This window comes from Lonchura striata, chromosome 5, assembly GCF_046129695.1.
Source record: "Lonchura striata isolate bLonStr1 chromosome 5, bLonStr1.mat, whole genome shotgun sequence".
Lineage (NCBI taxonomy): Eukaryota > Metazoa > Chordata > Aves > Passeriformes > Estrildidae > Lonchura > Lonchura striata.
Window position 1 is genome coordinate 59,821,141 of NC_134607.1, and position 26,779 is coordinate 59,847,919.

General features: G+C 35.7%; 1 protein-coding gene across 4 annotated transcripts in view; it reads left to right on the forward strand.

Annotated features, from left to right (window-relative positions):
* Window positions 1–26,779, forward strand: part of ATXN7L1 (ataxin 7 like 1) — a 111,527-nt gene that overhangs the window by 17,967 nt on the left and 66,781 nt on the right. For 2 of the 4 annotated variants that reach the window (XM_021534671.3, XM_021534672.3), the window contains exon 3: window positions 17,176–17,280. The exons of 1 other annotated variant lie outside the window; for it this stretch is intronic. In XM_021534671.3, the coding sequence (XP_021390346.1) occupies window positions 17,176–17,280 (105 nt within the window). Of the gene's footprint in view, window positions 1–9,090; window positions 9,149–17,175; window positions 17,281–26,779 lie in introns of those variants that run through there. One more of the 4 variants, XM_021534675.3, reaches the window with a different exon arrangement.

Here is a 26,779-nt window from a genome sequence, read left to right on the forward strand (position 1 = left end):
AAGATTTTTGTTAAGTATCTGGTGATTCAAAATTACCCTCTTTCAAGGTATTGCTTACATTCCTTGATCTAATACTACAACTGTTTTACAATGTGCTGGGGCTCTTTTGCCTAAATGAAAACTGATTTTAATCTGTGATACATTTGAGATTGTCTTATTTGGCTAGTCATATTTTAATAATTTTTAAAATTACAAGAAATCATAATGTTATTTGTTTTCCTTTTGAGTTTCTTACTTTGTTCCAGCTGCCTCTTTAACTATGAAAGTATAAGGTTTTAGCTATGAAAGTATATATTATAAACCCTTAAGTGGAACTAGTGGTTGGGAGTTGGTAGATGTGTGTCTGTATTTTATATAGGTGGTATTTTAAGACAATCTTTGTCCATTGTCAATATTTTAAGTGAACTGTTTTGCTTGCCAGAAATGGCTTTCTGAGAATCCTTTCAGTGATATTGCAGTAAAAACAACAATTGAAAAAGAGCAAAAGCCAGTACCTGGGGTTTATATAGATACAAAACTTTCACATGAGATACTGGTTTGAAAGACATCTAGGGCTTAAATATGTTTACTGTCAGTATTTAGTATATTGTCTTGCAGGTGTTGGGAACAGTTTGTCCTTGTCTTTATTAGCATCTGAACTGTTTCCTGCCCTGAGCAGGCGACCTGTAGTTGACATCTGCTGTCAGTTAAACATTGTTGGTTCCTTAGTAGACATGTTTCCCTGTGGCCTCTGGACAGTAAGTCTGGCTGGGCACATGTCACTTTGATTTGGCATTAATGGTTTGCTTCTCTCTGCTTATCACCTCCTTTGGAGTGTAACAGTAAATAGATGGAAAGGGATTTCAGAAGAAAATCAGATCTTCTGATGTCCTAATGTAATAAAATACCTAAAATTATGGAGGCTTTTTTCTATAAAGGCAAATAAAGTAAGCATGATACTTCTGTATTTTAAAAGTGCAGCCACCTTTTAAGGATATTGTTGGTTACATTTTGGTTTGGTTAATGATTTACTCTTTCAGAATCAAGGTATTTACTCTTTCAGAATTCAGTTTTAATGCTTTAGTAACATGCTTCTCTAAAGCACTTGGCAGGCTGCATAATAAACTAAGCCTCTCAAGCTTTCTGTGAAGCATCACAGGTGGAGAAACAGGAACATGGAGAGGCCAAGTGACTAGCTCCAGATATATAAGATAAATCTCTGGTTGTGTTGCTGGAGTACTGTGGTTAAATGCATATGGAGATTGTGTGAGGCTGAGGTGAATAAAAATAAATAAATTGCTATATATAATTACAACACATGGCATGTTTTCAACAATATTCACCTTAGACATAGATCTTGTTATTTACACAGCATAGCTAGTTGTATCTGCATGGGAGCTACATCCTCCTTACCACTGATATTTTTATGAAAGGTGATGGAGGACCAGGCATGTATGTGGGAATTTGGAGACTGACTAGCCACAGCTTTGCAGCTTTTGGTGCTGTCAAGTTAAGTTTTAATTTTCCTTTATCTGAGGAGAGAAAGCTGCTTTTTGGTCTCCTCAGAAAGTGTCTGTCTTAAGGACTGTCTTACAGAAGAGATTTTGTCATCAGAATATGTGTACTTTATTTCTTATTGTTCTTGTTTTGTTTAATTGTTTATAAAATTTGATGTTCTTGCAGTCAACCAAATATAGGTACTTAGCAAAATCCAAGTCTCTTGTCAGACAGCACGGGCAAAGCTTGCCTTGGGAGTATTCAATGTATACAGGAATATCTGTGTACTTCACTCCAGTAACCTGTGTACTGAAACCTCAGATAACTTTGAAATGTGGGGTTCTTTTTCTTCAAAATTTGTGTTTAGATCAAAGGAGTTGGTGCAGTAGCAATTTGATGCTACTGTGTCTTACATAGCTTGAAGGAGACTTTCATTCTGTTTAACAGGTATCAGTTAATTAATTATTTTCTTTTTAAAAAAGTAAGTTGACTCAGAGTGCTCCTATGGAGTTGGTTCATTCAGAGAGACATGTTGCAGCAAGGAACTTGCTTGTTGGGTTGTACGTAATATCTTCTTTTACATAGTTTTGAGTTGCTCCTGGCTTTTTTTTTTTTTTTTTTTTTTGGTCATAGCTTTGTTTTAGTTAGAGGGATTTGAGCAAATGAAAGGTTGGAGGGGGCTAGAGGGGAGTGGAAATTACCATGGAGTAGAATGGGCAAGAGGAGCCAGGGGGAATTTGTACAGTGGCAGTGTGTGAGAATGTATCATCTGAAGTTTCAGGGGCTGTGTCCTGCCTAGTACTGTGACCTCTTGCCTAATTTGCTTTGTGTTAGTGCTTCAGATATGCGTAATGTGAAGACGATGGGAGCTTGCAAATCATCAGAATCTGTTTGAAGGAGTCAAGAAGTGTGGTAAATGATTAAGGTTTTGTTTGCTTAAAGTGTCCTGAGTTTTGATGTGTCTGGGCTACTGACTGCTTACAGTTCCTTTGGTATGTGTGTTCAGCACTCTGTATGGGCAGATAAAGGGCAAAGTTTTCATTAACAGCAGCACAGCTCCCATCATGAATGATCTTGCTCACCTTATGTGTCCCAAATCTTTCTTAATATTTCAGAATATTGACTGTTTTGAAAATGGGAACATTCCTTTTTTATGTAAGTCTGGAGTTCGTAGAATCTTGAAGTCTTCTGAATGTAACTGGGAGCCATGCAGACAAATCCGTGCATGTGACCTGAGGAGATCCTTATATTCTTGTATGCAGATGTCATGGTGATAACACAGTAATCCAGTCATTGAAATGTACTTTGTTCTCTAACTTTTAATAAAGTGAAATGCAATTCAAGTGTGTGAAATAACAGTTGACAATAGAACTGGAAAAAATAGTGCTGTATTATTTGAATTTTTTCCTTTTTTTTTCTTTTTTTTTTTGCAATGAAGAAATATTCACCTGGAAGGAATGCTTTAGTTTTTTGGTTTTTTGGGTTTTTTTTAATATAGCATATTATTTTGGTGAAATTTTAGTAGAGATGATTTTATACACAATTTCATCAGAGGTTTTGCAATAAGTTTGATATTTTGTAATGCTCTGTTTGCACAGATGAATGAGTCCTTGTAAGGTTATTGAAACATGCAGTTGTAAAGCACTTGGAATGTAAACACTGATTGTGAGCTATCTGTGAGTGTGTTATTTTAATAAGAATTGGGCATGTTTTGATAATTAACTGTGCATGAATGATTACTAGTGATTTTTATGGTATTATAATTTCTTTTTCATGATTGCTCTTTTTTTTTTTCTCCTTTCTTTGACAAGAAGAGTCATCTGTTAATTTCTGGTAGCTACCCTGTTGATACTAAATCAAAATAAGTTAATTGTGAATGGCCAAGTGGTCAGCAACTAAACTGTAAGTGGTAAATAGTTGCAATATTCTCCTTGCTGTAAAATATAATACCGAGATGAAACTTAGTATTCCCACTTTAATTATGTGGAGATTTAGACAAAAATTTTGCATCCAGGGTTAAATCTTAGTTATGTCTGTGTTTTCTACTGAAAGCATTAGTGTATTGCTCTTAAATTTAATAGGTGATGACTGTGTTAGCTGTAAAATTCAGGTGGTGCAAGAAAAATAAACTGCTTTCACTTAAATGATGAAAGAATAGCACAGTAGACATTAGCAAGTTTTAATTTGTGTTTATGAAGAGTTTAGGATGAAAGAATCAGGAAGAAAAAGACAACTCTTTTTCACTTACATGAAACCATGAAAAATGTTGAAAAAAATGTAATATTATAAGATTTTTGGTAGTTTGCAAAATGCTGTTGCAAGTATCCTTCAAGTATTGCAAATATAGGTAGACTAATAAAGCTATAAAATTATTTTTCAGATACTAAATCAATAAAGAAATGTCTATGTAAGGTGTGCATACTGCCTTAATTCTATTGTATCATCATGTAACTATGCAGTAACTATGTATTCTAGAAACTTACTCAGAGGATGTGCTTCTCCTTTCTCACTGTTCTTGCAGGCTTTTTGCATTGCAGAAACATGTTGTTATAATCAAAATAAAAAGAGTCCAGTTTTATAAACTACAAGGATTCTTTACTCTTTAATGCTTGAAATTGAGAGACAAGTTTTAAACAGAGTCAAATGACCACATTTTAGATATCAAATAACATACTGCACTTGAACATGGAGACTTAAAATAACAAGTGCGGTATGAAACTAATTTAAGAGGCTTTGAAGGTGCTTTGTATTTTAACACTCTGGAAGAAAGTGTATTTGGTACTTAAGAGTTCTCCTTAGGCAGAGGCTTTCTATGATGAAAAAATATTTATTATCATCTTGGATGGTATTTAACTGCAGAGTAGTTGGATAGATTATTCACAGAAGCTTCATTACCAGGGAGTTTACATTAACATGTTGTGTCTGCCATTCAGACACACAGTTCAACAAAGCTCACATGTCTATCCCGGACAAGATTGTTGAAGTGCACATCACTAATGTGGAGGTTCTGTGAATGATACTCCAAAAATGCACTTTACAGATGTATATGGTCTTTCTATGTGTTGTGCTGAGTAGCGTGTTAGTGCTAGTTAGTGTCAGTGTTAGTTTTTTCTATACTTGGGTATTTGGACTCCTTAACAAAGAATTTCACAGATTCTTTTGATTAGAATAATTATTCTGTTTCATGTTATATTAGCCTTCATTGCCTTTCTTTTAATCCATGCACCACATTAATCTCTCACCAAACTGCTGGCAAGATTCCTGAGGCTGGTACTTTGTACAGCTCTGGTGCTGCAACAGCATACACAGTGCAGTCCATGTGCTGAGATGTGTTACATTCCTCAAAATGTGCATGTACCTTTTCACACTGAAGCAGTTTCAGCTCATGCAAGCAGCTCCAGAGTTTGCTTCTTCTCTGCAGCTTGGAGAACAGGCAAATAATTTTTAGTGGACAGATGTTCACTTACATGGCTGCTGTACCATATTCAGGCTACTATCAGTTGGGTTTTTTTTTTTTTCAGAAGCTGAATTTTGTTGAATTCAGTCTTTTAGAAAAGTAGTAATACCAGTTGTATTTTTCCAGATGAAATGCTGTGCTAGGAATTAGCTGTCACTTATGCCATTGTAATTATCACATAAAGTTGCAGATGAGTTGTTAGCATTTATTCAAATGTGCATAATAATGGTTATACTTCTTTTCTTGTGTGATGCTTTTCATTCTTAAATTTGGAAGTGTTTAATTATAAGTTACAAATGTACGTAATTGCTCTTGATTTACAGGGGAAGACACTAAGAAGTCAAGAAATTTGTCTAAAAGCTTTCCCCATAGGGGAAGAAGGAATGCAGGGTTTGGCTCCTTCTTTGTCCACTATCCTGTTTGGATAGTCTGTTGGATTATGCAGTAATTAGTAACAGCCCTCCAAGGACCTTTACTGTTAAAGTAAATGGGGGTATGTTTTGTTCCTTAGGATAATGGAGAAGATATTTTTGTTAAGTGGGTTTGGTGAGAAAGTCTCCAAAGTGTTCTCTGTCCATGCATTGTGATGACTTTTTATTGCTTTATGAGCTGGAGTGTACTTGAAATCCATGAGACAAGGCAGTGTATTTTTGCTCCTCTATCTCCTTTTTCTTTTGTCAATTCAAGGCACTGCTAAAGCCAGATATGTGCCAGAGAATGGAGTGTCTCTGAAAAGCTGTGTCTTGAACTTTATCTAGGAAAAGTCTTGTTCCAATGACACTACAATTAGATAAATCATGGAGTGCTAGGGGGCACAGCCAACTTGAAGAAAAAAATGTGGATTCTAAACACATGAAGAATCAGTCTGTAAACAGTAGTTGTTGGTTGATATTTCTTAGTTGTTGAAGAGCTAGCACAACACTCTCAATACTGGATGACATAAATTAGCAACTGCTTCCATGCACCCCAGTCCTCAGAAATAAATGAACAATTGCTTTTCTACACCCAAATCCTCAGAAAAGTATAATGCTGGAAGGGAGATTGCTTCTAAGCAAAGTTGACAGGCATCAGACTGCAGCATAAGAGGTGTTAAGTGGTCTGCTCGTGTCAGCGAGCTGTTGGGTGGGTGAGATTGATGCGGGAAGCTGGGTGGAGGTGAAGGCATCACTCCAGGAGCTGGTCATGTCAGCAAAGGCTTTTGCCCACCATTTACATATTTGTGCCAAGAACCTGAGACAGTCACTGAGCAGAGCCATTTTCAGCAGCTTGTTCAGTCTTGGTGAAATTTGCTTTGTCTGTGTTCTTGGGATGTTCTTTGCAGCCTAGTAAAAATGTCTGAGCCTTTCATATCCTAATTTCAGTCAGGTGTCAACAGCAATGAAGCTGCAGTGTACCGGTAACTCAGGCTTTGCACTGAGAAGGAGCCTCACTACCTTCCTGGTCAAATGAATCTCATACATTTTTATTTTTACCTCAGTGTAGCGCATCTCAACTCAGCCTACTCATGCTTGATCATCAGTGGTCTTCCTTTAAAGAGAAGGGATTCTCAAGACTTAGAAATGCTGCTTTATGGTATTTGAAGAAGAAATGCTACTTAGTGGTACTTTTCCCCTAGAAGTACCAATCAAGTACAGACTAGTAAGTCATTGCTGCTCTCAAGTAGTGGAAAATGATCTACTGTTGTGAAGAACAGTGAGCTGGAAAGTTCCTTGTAGTAGTTGTGTATTTAAGATTAAAATTAGGAAAAACTGTTATCTTTCCATATTTTGAGTAGTTTTATTTCACAAAAGTCACCTTTTTCTCCTCTCCAGGAAACAAACAAAACAGCTCCAGAGACATCCGAAGCTTTCCCAAGTCTCTGTTTGAAAACACAAAAATGAAACTGTTGCATTTTTTTTGTTGTTAGATAGTGAGTATTGCATATATGCAGTATTCAGTGTAGCAGAAATTGAAACACAACAATAATGTGATAGAGCTAATAAACTGCTTCTTTCTTTCATTAAAAGGAAAGAACCCCCAGTAATACCTTTTATTATATTAGCATGTATGCCTTTGAGTGACAGTATTAAACCAATGATTTGTCTCAGGAGTAGGTACTGTGCAACATAACAAGTTGATGACAGATACAAGTAGTAAGTGTGTCTTCCATTGCTTTTAATTTCTTTCTTTTGCTTCTTCAGTACTACTAGATTGGCAGGTTACTTTAGACTTGCCTTGTAAATATTTTTAAGGTCTTCAGAGCTATCTTGATGTTTCAGAGGGAAAATACTTAAAGTTTCTTCTGCTCATTCTTTAGTTGATAAAATCTCCACAAGTTTCTTAAGGCCTTTTTTTGCTTGATGATTTTTACTTTCATTTAATGGCAGCAAATTTCATTATCTTGTCTTGATAGCGGAATTTGCTCCTTTATAGGGTGGTCACTTTAACTGCAAAGCTTTGTTTTGTGACTTAAAATTGTGGTTGATCCTGTACTTTTGAGGAAGTGTTAGTGACACTTCTGGAGGAAGGAGGGAGGTGGAAGGAATAGAATACCTCTGAATGCCGTGTATATATATTCTTTAATGTGTTTGTAGTGAAGACTTGATGGAGACTTTAGTGGCATACAGACTTGTATTGACCTGAGCCCTTCATGACCATATTCTTTAAGGGTTGTGTGTGTTAGAGGTAAGAACATTCTCTGAGGTGTGCAGCAGGCTCTTGTCATGGGCTGTTAGTCCAGCAAAACTGTGCTTTTACCTCCTGCAATAAGGACAAGACTGCTGTACCAGCACAGAGTGCTGCATTGCCTGACCTGTTTGTAGGCAACTTGAACCAATAGGAGCATATTCATATTCCTATCCTGGGAAATGTTTGTGGTGTGCATGAAAGTGTATAATATAAATCTCAGTGTAATAGCTGATGTATATATGCTTTTTCAGACAGTACAAATCTGATTTGACTGATTGCACTTGCAAAGATAATTATTCCCTTGAGACAAAAATTTTTAGAATGAGAGCTGTTTTCTGGAGTTGTGTGATAGTGGAACTATAGGCTGTTCTTCAATTTGTGGGAATTATTTTACAGTTTTGTCCAAGTGGCCCTGGGTAGATATTTTGTATGTTTGAACTTTGGTTAGAAAGTTTCTCATTCATATTTTCACCTCCTGTTATTCATTAATAATTTTTTTCATGTATTTTTTCCTTGGCATAAAGTCCTCTAACTGAAAAAACCCCACAGCTGAACACTTTAAGCAGTAGCTTGATCTGTATGCCTACAAGAAAGAACTAAATCAATTTCATTTGAAACTGTGTGTAGAAAAAAGATTGTTACTAAAAATCTATCTGAAAGTAAGTTTCTTCAGAGAGTTGAGTTACATGAGAGGCAATATTCCTGAAAAGAGATGCTGTTATAGGTGTAGGAGGCAATACTGAGAAAGCTCAGAGAATTGGCATAAGAATGCTTTGTGTCCTTTTAGACTGTATGTTTAGACAATATATTTCCATTTAATATGCAACTGTTGATTAAGAATGAGCAGACACTTTCTATCTTGTGTGAGAAGAGAGTTAAATTAAAAGATGCTTTTGGCCTTGGCTCTTTTTATAGGGAGAAGTGATGATCAATGAAGTTCTTAGCATTTTGTAAAATTACATAAGTGAGATTAAATATTTTATTTTTCTCAGTGTTTATTTGCTCATTTACTCATCATTTTCCCTACTATAAAAATTGGTCATTTTCTGAGAGATATTTTTCTGATAATGCTATTTTATTTTCAATAATAATAATAATGTTACTAATGAGGTGGCCTAGGAAGGTGTGAAAAATTCATTTTTATAAGACTTTCTTTAATTCTTAATAACTTATGTCCTTTATCAAAAAAACAGAATTTCTGCCAAGATTGTCACACAGTGCTTCTAAAACACACTGCAAGTTATCCTATTAGTTGCTTGTTCTATTGTCATAGTGAGGTCCCAGCCAAAATGAAGGGCCCCATTGTGGTCCCAGTGTATGGACAAATAGTAAGAGAATACTGAAAGGCTGCAATCTAAACAGGCAGGGCAGACAAAGAGCATATTATCCTGATTTTAGAGATGGGATACTGAGGCACAGAAAAATCTAATCAGGGTCATGCAAGAATGTTGTTTGGGAGCCAGGAATTAAGCCAGCTCTCTCCTTCAGTCCAGTTGTACTGCCTTAAACCAGAGTCACTCTTCTGCAGAAGATAATACAGCTTTGCAGGCGAGTGTGTGAGTGCCAGTTGTGTCTTGCTGAGTGTTTATGAAGGAAACACCACTTGGAGGATTAAAGTCTGTTTCATGGCAGTCTGCACAGAAGAAATAGGAATGAAGGGGTTTTTGTGTTTTTTTCTTCCTAGGACTGTTTTACTGCATTGTAGTGTGCATCTTCTTAGTGTGCATTGAAGAAAATGAAAGAAGAAAACCAGCTATCCTTGTAGTATTTCTTTACTAGCACTCCAAATGTTGGAATTAGTAAAAATATTGCAAAATAATTGAATTTAAAACATTTCTTTTTGCTCCAAATTCAGTAATCCCTAATATGACTACTAGTAGTCACTGACATGGTATATTCAACATTTCCTTAAAAAAAAAAAAAAAAAAAGAAAATATCAGTAAATGTCAAAGAAGTTATTTTCCTTTCAAACTTCATTTTTTAGACCACTTATATTTGTTCACTTAATATAAAATCATTGAAGCTATGAGGGAAATGGGGAAAAATAAGTACTTTAGTACTCACTCTGACTCACTCTAAAGATGATATGTAGTACAAAGATACTGTTGTGAAGTTTACAGATGGATTGTTAAATTATTTTGATTCTTTGTCAACCAGCATTTGGTATCTCCAGAGCTTTATCTTACTGTTTCTGCAGGATCAGTATGTTCATGATGTTTTCAAACCTGTTTAGTTTATTTGGCTATGTATCAGAAAGCTTAATCATCTTCATGCAGAAAAATCAAAAGCTGAAACACTGTGTATTTCTATGAATTATTGTAGTTAAGTTGCAGATGACAGTTACACTATATGTTACATAGATGGAATGTCACCTCTTCTTCTGGATATGAAGTACATGGTCTGGATCCTTATAAATAATGTGTCCTTTTTTCCTTGCCCTCAGTAATTTAATTTCTGCTGTCATTGGATAATACTATTGCTGTCCTGAAGATTTCCAGACATAAGCAAGATGAAATTTGTAGCTGAAGGTGATACCTTTAATTAGACTAAGTGCATCTGGTTGAGAAAATAGAGATATTTGGTAGCACATATCTCCTTAAATCCCAAAAGCCAGATAGATCTAAATGTTAACCTGTTGTTTGAAGATACTGTTTACATTTACATTACTCTTCTAGTTTGATTTTGAATGCATTAAAAGCCTGTTTCTTCCTTGTATTTTGCTCACCTAGATTTGAGGGGTATTTCGTAACTGATTTGTGGAAAATTTATTTTGTTTTTGGATTTTTGTTTGGTTTTTTTATTTGTTTATATCTTTGGTTCTTAATATGCTTACTTGATATCTATTTTACAATATAGCAGGATTTTCTTCTGGGTATTGACTGTACAGTTTTATAATACAAACTTCATAAGCAGTTGCTACAGTACCTGATATATGTTATTGTATGTAAAATAGAAGGCAATTCAAAATCCAAGTTCCTGAGGAAGAAGCTCCTTTAGATAATTACCCTGAAGTACAATCTAGTAATTAAAGAAAAATGGAAGAACAATAAATGATTTTGTAGCTGGTACTGGAGTTGTTACAATTGCCTCATGTTCTTACATTATGATTACACTTACCTTACTGAAAACTAGATACTGTAATTGAGTGATGTCCATTTAAATTACAAATATTGGTTTTATTGTCCTCACCCTGATAAGCTGACATGAAAAATGGAGATTTTTTTTGGTGTCACAGGTATGCAGAATACTTTTTAACGTGTGAGTTTTATGTTTTCCAGTATTCTTGTGATATGTTAATCTGGTAGCCCAGGCAATTCTGATCCTCTATTGCCAAATTACCTTAGACCTTAGCCTACATAGAATTTATATAAAAGCCTTCAAAATTATGGAAGAACAACATTGTCACATTTTCCTGTGCTTATTTCATTCTTCTCTTTATTGATATGTAGTCATGCAAAACAGTAATGTCAGTGTTGCCTGGTTTACTTTATAATCCCTTCCAAACAATGGTTGTTACAAAAGATATGCCGATATGGTTAATCCACAATATTTGTTTAGATCACTGGTTCCCACTTACGAATTTTTGGGTTTTTTTCTTTTAGTATGGCTCTTTGGGAAGAGAAGGCACCATTTCCATCTTTGGTACCATTTCATTATGCCTAGATAAGGCCGTGGAGTACAAAGTCTTTCTGCGTCACTGGGGTGGTATTTATTGTTTACACTATAATTAATAAACTATTCCCAGCATTCTTCAGGATTGCCACTGTCCTCATGATTGCTCTAACCTGGGAGGCAGCATACCATTCAACCATACTGGACTGGTTTAAAGGTGTCATGACCTTAACTCTTTACCACACTGACACTTAAGTCTATTTGCTGCTTTTTCCCTACATTTTTTTTCCTTTATGACGATCATGTTTCATTTATTGTTGCTGATCCTGAGAAGGCCAGTATTTCTGTTTTCTTCTCATTGATTTTCTTTCTCATTTGACTTTTTATCATGCAGAAACTTAAGTTCTTTGTATTAGGACCTGAAGAGCATCAGTCAGGACTTAAGACAGTTGTTTTTGGTCCTGTGTTAGTTCTGTCATGAATATTTTAATTTTATTTTGTCCTCAACTTCATGATTACTTTAACCACGACCTGCATTTTTCCATCAGAAAATGATCTTGAGCATTACTTTGTGGCTCTGACCCTGAAGTTAGCCACCATTTCAGCAGGATCTTGAAGTAAATGAGATCCAGTGATCTCTTGCAGCTTAAATCATTCTGGGATTAATTTGCAACTGTGACTGACATTTTCAGGGGTAAAATGCAATTTATTCTGGTGAACTAATTACTGAAGTGACTTACTGGTTTTTGTGTAAGAAAGGAAAACTGCACTCGGGGGAGAATAAGCTCATGTTAAATGGAAAGAGTGTGACATTTATTTCTATGATAAGACCAACCTGTCTATGCAAGTGTGTTTAACTGCTGTCTGAATAATGCCCTGAAGATTGTCTTTTTATTGTTTCAGTTTCAAGTTTCAATTCACCATTCAAATTACTTAGTTTTTTAAGTAATCTGCTGCACTGAAAGATTTTGTACTTTACACCAGTTCTTGAATGATGTACAGATTTGTCGCTTCTGTGGAACAAGAGGGAAATATTAGGCACAATTCTAGACATAGAGTTTAAAAATATGTAGCTCTAGGAGCTGGAGAAACCACATGTATTCTGTTTTATCCATTCCCATTTTTGCCATGGCTTTTTTTTTTTTTTTTTTAGCTTTTCCTTTTTAGTTTTAAGCCAGTCATCAGTGTGTCTTGAATAGCTTTATCTTCCCCTCCTTACTCCCCTTTCCTCTTTTGGCACATAAACATCACTAATATTTTTCAAAGCAGGCTTTGTGGGTATATTTAGTGGAGCAACAGATATATAAGTGAACATTTAAAGTGTGTATAATTTATAGCAAAAGATCATCATTAAAACTTGATTTCCCACGCAATACTGTGAGGTCTTACTGTTTAACAACCTTAATTCCGCAATGAAAGAATGTTTTAGATTACTTCTAGCTTGTGTTTTATTATACAGTGGGATGTAAATTATTATGAATTATATAATAATAGAGAAGGAGCTTCATGTAAGTCATCTGCCTTGGATTGTTACTAAAAATAATTCCTTTCTGTGTGTTATTGGAGAAGATAAAAAATCATATCTGACACCTGCATTTTTGTGTTTGTGTCACAATTTGCAGAAACAACACTTTCTATTTTTCTATGGTATTTGTGTTCTTAATGCACATTTCACCAAATTGATGTCTTTCAAAACTATGTCATATGGCTACAGCTCTCTTTTTATTTGCAAATTTTAGTAATATAACACCTACAGGAGAAAGTTGCATTCATTTTTCGAGTGCCATAGCAAAGTATACACAAAGTAATAATTTAAGATTTTAATCTATGAAAGTAATTTTGAACAGGCAGCATTCACTGTCTCAGATTTCCACCTATATAGAATATCTTTCCCATGATATGGGCCGCTTTTGAATCCTGTTAGTTCAGTAGCTCATTTTCAAGCTGGCTTTTGTCATTGTATTGTATCAAGGGGCAGTTGTGGTTCATTTTGAGGGGATGACAGTTCAGCACTGCAAGGAGTGAGGTATGTGTGCATGGCCGTTTTGGAAAGTCTGTGGGTACTGAAAAGTAAGTTGCCACTTCTTCTTGCCATCAAGAGTCTACTTTGAATCTGCTGGAAGTATATTCCAGTAAAGTGGGGCAATTGTGATGGGGGCTATGGGGTGCTTTTACTTTGTGGGAGGGAGGGCTGAGCCAGAGCGTGGTGAGTCGTGCACACTGTGGTCACTTTGTTTCACTTTTAGGGGGTAGGCAGTTTTCGGTAGAAAATAAATACTCTTTACAGTTGCTTTTCTGTCCTTCCTTTTTCTTTTTGAACCTTGATAATTATTTCTGTACCATTTGATAGTCTCTCACCTTACTCAATTATTATCGCCTGTCTTTTTCAGTGGTCTTGCCTCTTTTTCAATGAAAAAGTCTTTCCTGGGCTGACTTTAGAGACATGTTTTCTTCCCCAAAAGTAATGTTTTCTGAACAGCTTTTAACGATTTTTTTTCTGACTAAGCAGTCAGGAAAATGTGATTATTGCCTTTAGAAACAGTTTTTTGTTTGGAGAGGCCATTGTCTTTTTTTGTTGCACACAGAAGGTCTAACTTGTCAAATGGCTGCAATCTGATCTAAGAATGATACCAGTGTCTAAAATAATCTTTCAGTCTTGGTTATTTTGAGTAGAACATGGTAGCATTGAATTGTTCTTATTAAAAACAGAAAAATCTGTGTGAAAAGATAGATAGCTGTTAATCTTTTCTACTTTATTTTAAATTTCAAATGTTCCTTGTTTTATTCATTGTACATTCTCTGATCTGGATTGCGTTTGTAGTACTATTGCATCTAATAAAGTGTATTCCCAGCTGGACTTTGTAGTGAGTCAATATTGATATGTTGTGCTATTTCAATTGAAAAGTAATTTATATATCATTACAAATAATGAATTTAATCATGAAGCCAGATTTGTGCCAATCTGGTTAACATGAATAAACTAAGAGAGGTAGTTAAACCTGCTTGGACTTACAGAATTTTATTTTCTTAAAAACTTGCATAGTGAGAGTTTTAAGGAATCTTAAAAGCCTGAAATACAGTGTTTAATTAAAGTTTTTAATCTATTCTGATTCAATAATAACAGTATATTTGTATGCTGTGATCTTATTTTCAACCTGCAGTCTTGTATCCTTGAGATTCTTGGATTATTTTAAGTGGACTTTTGAGAAGGGGTTGATAACTTCATACAGAAGATTCACATTTACAATGGACACCTGCACCTCCACTGGGCTATTTCTAGGCACCTGCAAAATGAAAAAACTTCCAAAATGCTGCTTCAGGATGTCATTACTCTGCATCTGTGCATCCTTTTGATGCTGTGTGTCTCACAGCAGCATTTTGGTGTGTTCTCCTACATGTCTGTGCAGTTTCTTTGTATATCAACCCACATGGAGTATGAAAAAAACCCACCCTCAAATGGTGCTGTTTATCTGTTAGGTGCAGTGGTGTTTGCCAGGGGAGTGGAGCAAGCTCACGGGACTTTTCCTTCATTGCTCTGGCTCCTTCGCAGTGCCTGATGAAAAGATAGATGGTTTTGTGATCCTGTGAATTAACCTGATTCCTTTTCCCACCTATGTCCTTCAATGCTTTTTGCTAGTATTAATACTTTATGTTTTTTATAAGTTACTCCCTGCAGCCAGAAATCATAAAAATTCAGACTCGGACCCAGCCAAACTTTAGACACCTCAGAGCTGGACATGTTTTAAAGGTTAGGATACAGACCTGTGAAGGTTAAATTAACTTAAGGAATTTAAACTGGAAAACAGTTGTAGCTTTTCTGTTTGTGAAGGGCAAAGTCTCTATGTTTTCATAAGAAGATTGTCACTGTTCCTTTCAAACAACAGAAAAAAATATTTTGAGATGTTTTAATCATTTAAAAAAAAATTTCATAACTGTAATTAAATGCATGTTTTTAGGCTGAGACTTTGGGTCAAGTCATACCCAGAAGAAGTATTCCTTTCTGTGGAATTTACAGTGCTGTTAATGGAAATCTATTAGTTGTGATCAAAACGATCCAGATAAGAATTGCTATTGTAAAATAATTTTTTTAAGGTCACTGAATTATCATATTAAAATAATAGAATAAAAAGGCCTGTTTTAGTGCCTGCTTAGGGTTTTGTTTATCTGTTTTACCATTAAGGAAGATTTGATTGAACTTAACTTGGCACTTCTGGCTTCACCAGTACTAACACTAATTACACCAAAGGAGTTTATACCTCACCACCAACATTCTTTTAAATTTAGGTTGAATGTGTTGATTGCATTCATCTGGCTGTACTGCATTTGAAGGCTTGGTTAGTGCAAGACCAGCACTGCAAAGGAGTCAATGTCTGGTTAACCTTTCAACTGGATTTCATAACCTGGTACAAGCAGTAACAGAAAGAAAGGGTTTTAGTTTTCAGTGGATAAAGGAACAATGCATATCATGTCATACTATGAAATACCTACAGGTTGGTGGGGCTGGTTTGTGCCCAAGAGTTCTTGAATGAATCTCTTTGGATCTACTTGTGGTACTGCCTGTATCACCATGAGAGTGATGCCCTGTTCCTCTGGACCTTTTGGGAGCTGAAGACATTTTGCACTTCATCATGCCAAGCACTGCCATCATAAGCAGTGATGTTACCTACAATGCCAGAGGCCAGGGCAGAATTACTTATGAGAGTAGTTTTGGGCCAAAATAATTGCTTTAGTAAAGAACTGATGAACTGAGGTACCTGCTTGAGTCAGTTTTTGAAAGATTTTTTAGAAGTACGTGACTTACTAGAAAAGTAGGATTTAGTTGTTGATGTTTTTCAATCACAGCTGTTGTTTTACATGTTTGTTCTCTTGGTTTTCCTCCTGTTTAAAAAGCACCAGATTAATATTTCAGTCTACATTTGTAAATTCTGTAATAGATTTCAGATGCTTCTGAATAACACTGAAATTTACAACATTTTTATTTTTATAATCTGAGAAGTAGTGTGATCTGTGGAGTCACTGCTTGGCATGGGGTTACTAGTACAGCAACACATACATTAGCAACACTGGGTATGGTGACATGATCCCACTGAAATGCATAGAAGTGACTGAAGTTTCTGTCCTCCAAGCTGTGGTGGATGAGTGTGTGTGCTTGTTCTTAAGTTACAACAATGAAGAGTAGAACAGGTTACCTCACTTGTAATGTTAGAGTTCTGAGGGCTTCAGTTAGTAATTTAAGTCGATTTTACTCTGTTTGTAATGGCTTAAGAATGCATGTAATGCATTATGTGTTTCATCTGAGAGGGACAAGTGCCTGTCATCATCTGACTGTACCTGTCTTTGGATTTCATTTAATTCCTCATACCATCACCAAGAAATACCTTATTAACCAACTTTGTCTCTTCCCACAGTATTTGTTGGGGACAAACAGCAGGGTGTCAGAACTAGGGAAGGGCATTTGCACAGAATCAGAAATTTCATATGGCGTGGCATTCCTGGCTGTATTTGAAGCTGTAGGATCCTTGACCTTGGTTACTATAACTAGCTTTTTCAAGCAACTTATAGTCAAGCTTAGAATATTGTAACATAGAACACATGCAACATGTTTTCTATAATGACCTTTAGGCAGAAATTTTAAAAAAATATTCTTTTACTGTTTCAACATTTGACCAGTACAGAAATGCTTATTCCACTTCTTCACAGTGAGTGTTAAGAAAAGGTGTTGCAGTCTGTGTTCTTACTTAGACTGAGGGATGAGACTGCAGCATTAGTACAGGACCTTGAAACTCAAAAGAGGGAAAAAATCACTTTAACATAGTAAGAAGCTCTTACGGAGCAATGTATACATTTGCTTTGTGTAAATTATTATAACAGTAATGGCCCTACAGTATTTTCAGGTTTTTTTTCTTAATAGATATTTAAAGCATAACTTCTAATTCTTGTATATATTTTTAACTTTCCCACAGATATGCACTTATTTGGCCATTATCCAGCTCATGATGATTTCTATCTTGTAGTGTGCAATATCTGCAATCAGGTAGTCAAGCCACAGGTTTTCCAGTCACACTGCGGTAAGTGAATGTTTTCTTTCCTGAATTACAGTGCCAAACTGGCGTATGGCTCTCTTAAGAATCATTGCAAACAATCATAACAGGGGCATTGCAAATAGACTTTTCTGGTTATCTTGTGTTCTTTCCACAGAAAATACCAGCAATGCCTTCAAATAAGCATATTTCCTGTAGAGGAAGTTAAATTAGTTGTTCTGGGAGCTGAGCTTTTCAACTTGTTCCACTAAATTAACATGTTACAACAAATAAATCCTGTTAGTTAGAGACTAGCTAGGATAAAACTATTATGACCTAACATTGGATTGTCTTTTATTAAAGCTGCAGACTGAGGTCTATGGTACTGATCTACATTAACTAGAAGTTGGATGTTATGGATTGTTTTCTGATGGGATTCATGCATATCTCTGTATAGGGTACTTTTTATATTTATCCTAAGGTTTAAATTTTTTACAAAATTGGCATTGGGAAGCACATTTCTTATATTAACATTTTCAAGAGAGTCTTGAGAAGCACATGCATATATTAATTTCTCAGTTAGTATGACAACAAGGTGATGATTTTTATGTTGACTATTGGAAAGCAGAATTACTCCAGTTAGAAATTTTTTGTATTGGCTAACAAACTACTTCAAATTATTTCTGAAAACCTTCATCCCAAGGTCTGGATTATTTATTATTTATCTAGTGGTTTATTTGTTATTTGTCCAGTGATTTGTTTCTGTGGTGATTTTTTTGTTGCATTATTATTTTTTTATGGTGTGCAAAGGGTGATTGGACTAGCTAGCTTTGTATGAGGTTTAATAAAATCTAGTTTAATCAAAATAATTTGAAGATAGTTGCAAAATAATGAAAGGCAGCTACTACTGAGGATGGAATCCATTAAATACATTAAGAAAAAGAATAGTCCAGCAAGATTTTACTTGTCTAAATACAAGTAAACTTCGCAAATCGTATACCTGTTTTAGTCTTTTTGGGAACAAACAACTCAGTAATGGAAAATGCAAGTGGGATGAACAGAAAAATAGTTTATTTTAAAAGACATATTACCAAAATAGTGGGTTGTGTTTTTATGGATAGACTGCTAACAGCAAACCAGGAGCAACTGCATTCACCCTGGGAGGCAGTTCTAAGACTTGCTGCCAGCTTTGACCTAGATTGAAATAATTGTAAAAAAAATTATTATAGTGAAATACAGCTTTCTATCCAGTGAATGAGAAAAGGTCTAGAAGTATTTTCTGGGGTTATTAATTTATAAAAGAGCTTATTCACTGGGGGCAGGTGTTAGTTTTAGTGTGTTAACAAGCCATCATGCTATTTTTTTTCAAAATGTATTTATTACCCTTAGTCTTGTATGGTTCCTTTCTGCCCGGCTTCAGGTATCTTAGGATTGTTTCAGTAACAGAAAAGCTTCTCTGCATGTGGCTGTAGGTACAGTGGGTACATAAACATGGAACTGGTGCATGGATAAAATGTGCCTCAGGACAGAAGGAGCTGTGGGAGGCCTTGCTGTAGCCTTCCAGAGCTGTGCTCTTTCCTGGGCATTAACCTGGTTTGGCAAACAGTGTGAAAGCTGGTCCTGTGTTCAGGTAATAGGCACATAGAATAATGTTACTTTTAGGTGAGAGTTGGAAAGGATTTTTGAGCTCTTTGTTAGTAATGTATTGCCAGTGTTAGTGTAATACATGTAAACTACAAAGATCCCATGAGTTACTGTCGGTTTTTCTCTTTTCTCCATTACTCCATTATTTTTACTATTCCCTTTACTTCATCTTCATTCTTTTAAGCAGTTATTTTACACTGGGTGATTAAATGTTAAGTTATGAATTGCTTGATTTAAAAGCCTAAGGTCAGTAAAGACTTGGGAAAAAACTATACTGTGTTAAAAAAACCCCAGAGAATACTGAAAATAATTGACCAGAGGTCTGGAAGATTGTACTTAATCTAGTCAGACTTGTGTCAGGAAAGGTGTACTGGAATATTACTGAAAGGCCTGTGAAAGGGCTTTAAATAAATAAATAAATACTTTTTAAAAAGAAGAAACAGTAAAGGCAATGTACTAAAATATAAAAGAAATTTTAGAAGGTCTCTTCAAAGTCTCATGAATTGTAAAATAATTTATTTTTTTAAAAAAATCTCTTAAAAATACTCATATACATGAAATGCATCTACTAATTTATTGTTTTCATTAGATATAAGTAAAATTTCACTAAGACCTACACAGAGATGTTATTAATTCATCTGTAATTGCATTGTGTGGTTAGGAAATTATAGAAATCTCCTGATAGAAAACACAACCATGAGCTACTTGTGGTTGAATAATTTTTTGCTGGATGTGTTATGGTCCCAGTAGTCCATTGAGAAAGGCCTGGACAAGGCCTCATTTAAGACATTGATTCCGGCTGCATAGAGCTCTTCTGTGAAGCAGGAATATTTAATTTTCTGTTCTGTTTAGAGTTTTATCACCTTCAGACACATTCATTTTGGTGGATCAGACTTTCTTTAATTAGAGGGTGCAACAGAATGCTTTTGAATTCAGTGATGCCAGGCATGTCTGTCAGTACACTTTGAGGTGTTTTAGACTATCACTGTTACCACAAAATGCATTATTACACAGGTATTGAATTGCTGCTTCAAAGCTGTAATACTGACAATGGAATGAGAAAGCATTAGAAGGCACTACTGGTTTTTTGGCTCTTGGAGGTTGTGTCATGGGGAGTCTTTATTGCTGTTGACAAGGGCTTGTAGAGATCTATCCCAGAATCTCCCACAAAGTGTGGTTTGTTGCTAATATCCCTGGTAAGATCCAATCCATATCCTCTCAGTAAGAAATTAAGTCCATGCCAGGCACATGCTTTATGTTTCTGGGTTCCCTGCATTGTAACTTGAAGGTCTTGGCTTCAGAGCAGCACTGGAATGCTTTAGTTTAGCAGAGGTTTTTGTAATACTTCTCTTGAGCCCTTGCTGGCATCTGCCTTTCTCCAGAGTGTAAGAAGACCCACTGTTTCGTTTGCCTGTGATTTCAGACATGTGGCAGCCATCCTTGTTGATGGCTCTGCGAAGTTGTGAATATCATAGAGGCAGATGTTGTTTTAAGGGTTTAATTCCTGGAATATCAAGCAGAAAAAGAATCTGGTTGTGCTTCAAGCTATTTTTCATGGCAGGCAGTGCATCATAGAACCTTAGGCAGTAGAAATCAGGAAGGTGAAAGAAGAGATCTGGCTAATTAGAGGACTGACTTGCTAGGCTTGAAAGTATATGTAGTGAACACTACATAAAGCTTGGTGTTGCAAAGTAACAGATCTGTTCTAGCCTTTAAGACAGAGAAATACTGAGCTGTTATTAAGAGCAGTTTCACATCCTTGCATCTGCAGGATAAACATATCCATTTGTAAGTATTAAAACCATTAATTTATATATTATGTAAGCCTACCTGGAAGAGACTTGCTGTTATAGGCTGCTGGATAAACCATGTAAATCAAATAGTTCTTGAGGTTGTTTGGTATTATTTTGCACTTAGAAAATAGTATATCATAGTGTCATCAACAATAGAGTTGAAATAGTGGTGTTTGAAATAGTTGAAATAGTGCTTCTGAAGCCATTTCTTTTGAGTAACTTCTAGTGGTACAGTATCTTGGATTTGCTTTTTTTTTTTTTTTTCTAATGTATGAACATGTAGTTGTATTTATTCCTCCACAAAGTAGTTTGAAATAAGAAGTCAGTCTGGGTATGGAGCTTGTAGCATTCCTAAGTGTACTTGGCATGTAAGGAATAGTAGTTTTGATTTTTCAGAAAATTTTATTTTGTTCTCAAATGCCAACCTCAGTGAGGATCACTTCTTGGAACATCAAAATATTGTGCCATAGTGCAATACTGAAGTATGATAATGTTCTCACTGTTTGTTTAGGGGTTTTGTCCATCTGTTTTCTAGGAGGCTTTTAAGCTGGCAGTCTATGCTTAACTCTGTCCCTTTGACTTCTGTTAACTCTAATTCTGTGTCACTGTTAAATGCTGGTGAAGATGGCACCCTGTACCATTTCCCAGGAGACATTTCCATTTTTCTTTGGTGCCAGAAAGATTAAAGCTTCATGTCCTTATAGTGCGTTGTGCTTTACTAGACTAAAGAGCATCAGATACAGTTCTGGTTATTTTTTTAATGTTATATACATTAATCGTCTTGTTAAGTTTGGTCTTTCCCGGTTAAAAGGAAAACCTCTCATAAAATGTAGCTCTGGAACAGTGAAGATCAAGCAGTGTACATTTAGAGAGCTTGTCAAGACATCTTGACTTCTGCTTCTACAGTGAGGAAACTAATAAAGAAGGAAACTAATAAAGTGTTAAAAGAAAAAGTTGGGGGATTGGGGGGGGTGAATTAGCTAAGCTAAATAATGCAGCTTGGTTAAACAATAGCAGCAGTATAACCATCAAAGAGAACTTCCACACATGCTCCGGAACAGTTTCCAAAGCTGTGGATAGTATCTTAATGAGTTGAATAGTTAAGATCCCCATTTGATTAAGTTGTAGCATCCAGAGGAAACCAATTTTGGTACATCAAGGAGAAATTACCTTTTTTTTTTTTTGTAATTTCTTTACTGGAGAGTCATGGATATCTACCCTGCCTACCTATAAGGTTATTTTAACAGGCTTCAAATTAAGGACTAAAAATTCTTATTCCTTAGAAAAAGGAAAAAACCTACACTTTGTTTTCATTGTTTCTGAGTTATGTATCCTTGGGTTGGTATCTTCATGTCCTCATGAAAGTTGCAAAAGGACATTTCCTTTTTATCCTTCAGTTTGGCTGTGTGTCATTTAAATGAAAAGCAAACTAAAAAGTAATGGAGCACTGAAGAATAGAAATAAATTATTTTGTCTTCCATATTATAAGTGTTTTCCAGAGAGAGTCTATATATTTTGAATTACTCAGACTAGCTACTTTACATTGTGCTAGTAGTGCACTACAATTTAATGAACCATGATTAAAGACAAGAAGGCTGAACTTAAAGTAATAAGAATGATTGGCTTTTTTAACACGAGCTTGAGCATTACTAGTTGCCACGTTTCTTGCATAGGGATTTCGATGCAGATGTCAGTGTCACATTTGACAGATTATTCTGTTTGTATGTTTTCAATTATTCGGTACCTTATTTTTTACTAAATACAACTGTTTGGGGATTTGTAATTGTTAATACTTTATCCCCTGCATTTGATCTTTTATTGGAGGCACTTTTGTGCCTTAAAAGGCAATGACATTTTGAGTTATTCTCCTGTTACTGCAATTTACTTTATTCATAGTCTTGTCAAAACTTGTTCTATGATATCATTATTGATTAAATAACTTTCTACTTGTCACATGTTTAGGTTTCACAGCATAAAATAATTAATAAAAATTAGTCTGGACCTTATGGCTTCTTTTTCAAACAGGAAACATTAACAGCTAGACTAACAAGATTCAAGTTTTTCCTTTGGTGGGGGTAGGGACAGAAGAAAGATGTATTTGAATGTTTTATGTACCTTTTGTATATATATATATATATATATATATATATATATGTTTGTTTATGTGACTGCCTAGGATACCCTGATTTTTTCTGGCACTCTAATTTCCATTGCTCTAAATTGGAAAGCCCTTGTTAAAGTTTTGGTAGCTTTACAGACTTTCTGTCACAAATCTTGTTTTCAAGACAAATATACAGCCAGTAGCATAAACCTTTGTCTTCTGTCAGTGATGAAAATGTCAGCTGTAATTCTTGCAATGGTACATATGGGTCTGTCATGTCCATGTCCTTGTAAGATTTCCAAGCCCAGCATAATGGCAGACTGGGGTCACCAGCCACCTTTGGCACCATCCCTAGAGTAGTTAAACACATACGTAACCAGGTCAAGTGTGTATTACCCTTGAAGAGGCAAAACTAAACCAGCACTTCTTTGTATTCATCTTTTTCTTTATATATTCTTGGAGTGACAGTTTTAGACTGTCAGCAATTCTTGAGGCTCTGAATAGGTACAAAAATGCAGATTTCTGGCTTTGTTTATTCTATAACAAAATCTTATTATGTTTATGTGCTAACTGCTGATAGAGTCTGGCCAGAAAAGCACTTAGCTGCATAAAAGACAATCAATACTTGATTCAAATTATAAAATAAAAAAAAAATCCCTCACAGCTGCTGGTATGGGTGAGGGTGTTGGTAACTTCTGTATTGGCTACTGTGCTCATTCAGGACTGCAAACAGTCCTGGGCATTTTTTTATAATTTCACTGAAAGATATATTGGCAAGACCATGTCATTCAAGAAAAATTACAACAAAAGCCTATCTTCTCTGTACATACTTGTCCAGGAAGCAAAAGATTTGGATTTAGTAACCTTACCACCTAAGAGCTATTCTCTCACCTTCCACCTCCTAAGAGAAGAAAACACACCCACCATAACCCAGGCTAAAGCAAAACAACACATGCTTTTTGCAGCAGAGGTGTATCAGACAAGGTGAACCTGAATGCAGAGAGTAACACCTAGATTAAAGGGAAGGACTGTGATGGGACTGAAAGATGTGCATCTGATGTTCAGAACAACAGCAGCATAATGTGTCTTCACCTGACAGGTTGCTGAGACCTGCACAAGGCTTGCGGGAGTTTATTAATGCTTTCCTTACTTAGTCTAGAATGTGAATTAAAAGTGGAGCTGTATTCAGACCTGCTGACCTGTTTCCTTAGAAGCAAGTAGCATAATATTGGAGAGGGTTGGCTTTTTTTTGCATTTTCTACTATCATCTGTTGCTCCAGTTGTTTTCTTTCTTGTTACTAATGCATCATCAGTGACAGAGCCTAAAACAGGGAAGTTCAGATATAGAAATATATGATACATGAAGAGTTACAAGGTCAATGAGTAGTGTAAGTGTGTGAAGCTGACAACTTCCCATAGATAGTTTGGCCTTCCGTTAATGTGTCAATAATTTAAAATTTCTTCATTCAAAAGATTATTTGAATGAGAAAGCAGGAACACTTTGGAGTGTTAACTTTCAAAGGACTGTGCTTTGGTGAGCAGTAAGTATTCAATAGGAGAAAACATTCAGCAGTGAACAGAATGCCACACATGTATGCAGTTGCTATTCAGCATACTAACCTACACACTTGTTGGAAAGGATGGATAGCCCAGCGTTCCCCACACACACCCTCCCCATATTTCTGGTCCTGTGTATGAAATTGAAGTCTTGAAGTGAAACAGCAGTTAATTGTCTTTTCCCTTGATGTTTTCTATTAAGTTCTTTACAGTGCCTTGACTATGCTGTAATTTTACAATGCTGATCTTAAATAAATCCACATAGGAAGGAGATTGAAAAAATAATAGCATTGGGCTTTTCAGTGCACTGGAAGTCTTACAAGTCTAGTTTACACATAATCCCTACCATTATAAATTAAGTCATCTCTTTCACATTGTGTAGTCATTGATAGTATTTGATTAGTGAACCCTTTTGTATTTTTTTACTTTGGATTAATTGTGGTAAATGATGCATACATACTTGAACTGGGTGGTGTTGTCATGGCAGTGATGGGCAATATGTATCACATGTAATTTCTTTCAGTCAAGATTTTAATAGAGTTGTAGTTTTAAATAGTAACCAATAAGGATTTCTTTTAAGGAGTGTCCATTAATAGAACTCAGCTGTTGAAGGTTGACTGTAGCATTAGGCTTAAGTTTAATCTCCTACATACTATTATTTACAGGGCTGTGTTTAGTGCATCAGTCTTTTGGCTGCTGCATTGGTGGAGGAATGGGGGTTGTGATAGTGGGAGAGAAGAGAGAAGTTAGTGAAAATTTTCTGTCATAATCTGTAAAAACCTGACAAAATTAAAAGTTGTAGTATTTGGCTGGAAGTCTTCCATAAGCATGTCTTACTGAGTAAGGTAAGCTTTCCATCTTAGGGAAGGAATGATTTTAAAAATAATTTTTGAAAGACTTTATGGTCCTATTCCTAGATAAAGTCCAAAACAGTTTTAAGAGTTCTTTTTAAGTCACTGTTTGGAGGTGTTTTGGTGAGTAAAAACTCAAATTCCTTCTTCTATCATTGTGGTGTACTCTAAAGAGAGAAAATTTGAAGTGGAACTTGAATTTTCTAAATACCCAAATAAGAAGTCATTGCTTCTTCAGTGCATTCAGAGGTACAGAAGTGTTAAGGGCAAGTCTTGTCTCTGTTACTGCTTTGTACTTCCTGCATGTGATTAGTCAAAGAAGATATGGTGGAGTTTTATAGTGTGGGGTGTAGGATTTTTTGGTAATAGTGTTTCACTTTACATACACAATAGTGTTTATTTTACAGAAGGTAATTAACATTTGAATTAGCCGCTATCAAATATTTTAAGTTCCATTCCAAGTCTGTAGAAGGCATGTCTGCATATAGCCCTCCCCATGGACCATGACTTTTAGTAGTTGTCTGAATATATTTGGTTTAATTAATGTTCTGAATGTAGCAATTTCTATTGTTTTATCATTTAGCATTTTCTTGCAAAGAATATCTCAAGCCTAGTAATTTGTTACTGTCCTGGTATTAACTTTTTCTGTAAGCTGGCTCATCAAGTTGATTCCTGTCTATTAATTATTGGGCTTTTCCTGGCATAAATGGTAGCACTTTTCTGGGGTAGTGTCTTCTCTGGCAGCTGAACATCTCCTGTGCCATGACTTGTGGTTGCTGAGCCTGCAAGTGAGGTGGCAGGTGGGGCTGGAGTTATGACTTGTCTTGGGCGTTCAAGGGCTTCCTTCAGAGCTGGAGAGCTGGGCCTGGGAGGAGGCTGGCTGGCCCCAGAGTACAGCTGTGGCCCTCACAGCTGCCTGCTTGTGCACACTGGTGAGTGGACCCAAAACTGGAATGGCAGTTGATTTGGTTTTGGAAGTACTGCTTCTGAGAGGCTGAAGTGCTTCTTTCCAGCAATGTTTGTGTTGCCTTTCTAACATCTACAGGCCATTTGGGGTGTAGTGAGGAATACAAAAATTCCATTGGCATGCAGGCAGATGACAGGGTAGTCTTATGTCCTTGTTCATAGATGTGTAATGGAGAGCAATTTAAATATTGGGCTGTATTTCAAGAGCTTTTTGGTTTTTTTTTTCTTTTTTTGTCAAGCTGGAAGTAGTTACATTAAATGTCTTTCATGAAGAAATCATTTTTTATTTGATGTTTAAAATAAACTTCTTACTTTTGGTAGAGAGAAATGTCAGCTGTGATAAACTCACTAGTACAAGGCTTGCAAATTATTTTTCCCACAGTTTTCAGTAGTAACATTTATGCTAGGTTTTATAAACCTGCTATTTGAAAAAAATATTCCTAATTGTTTATTTTAATATTATTTTTTCATCTAGTATGCAAACACGGTTGTCACATCCCCATGTTTAAAATCTAATGAGTTCTGTTTGTTTATTTGTAATAATAGTACACAACCTCTTGGTACCTGACTAGTGTCAAATCTATTCAAAACATTTTATTTGTGGGCATACAATACTGTATTTAAAGTTCTCATAG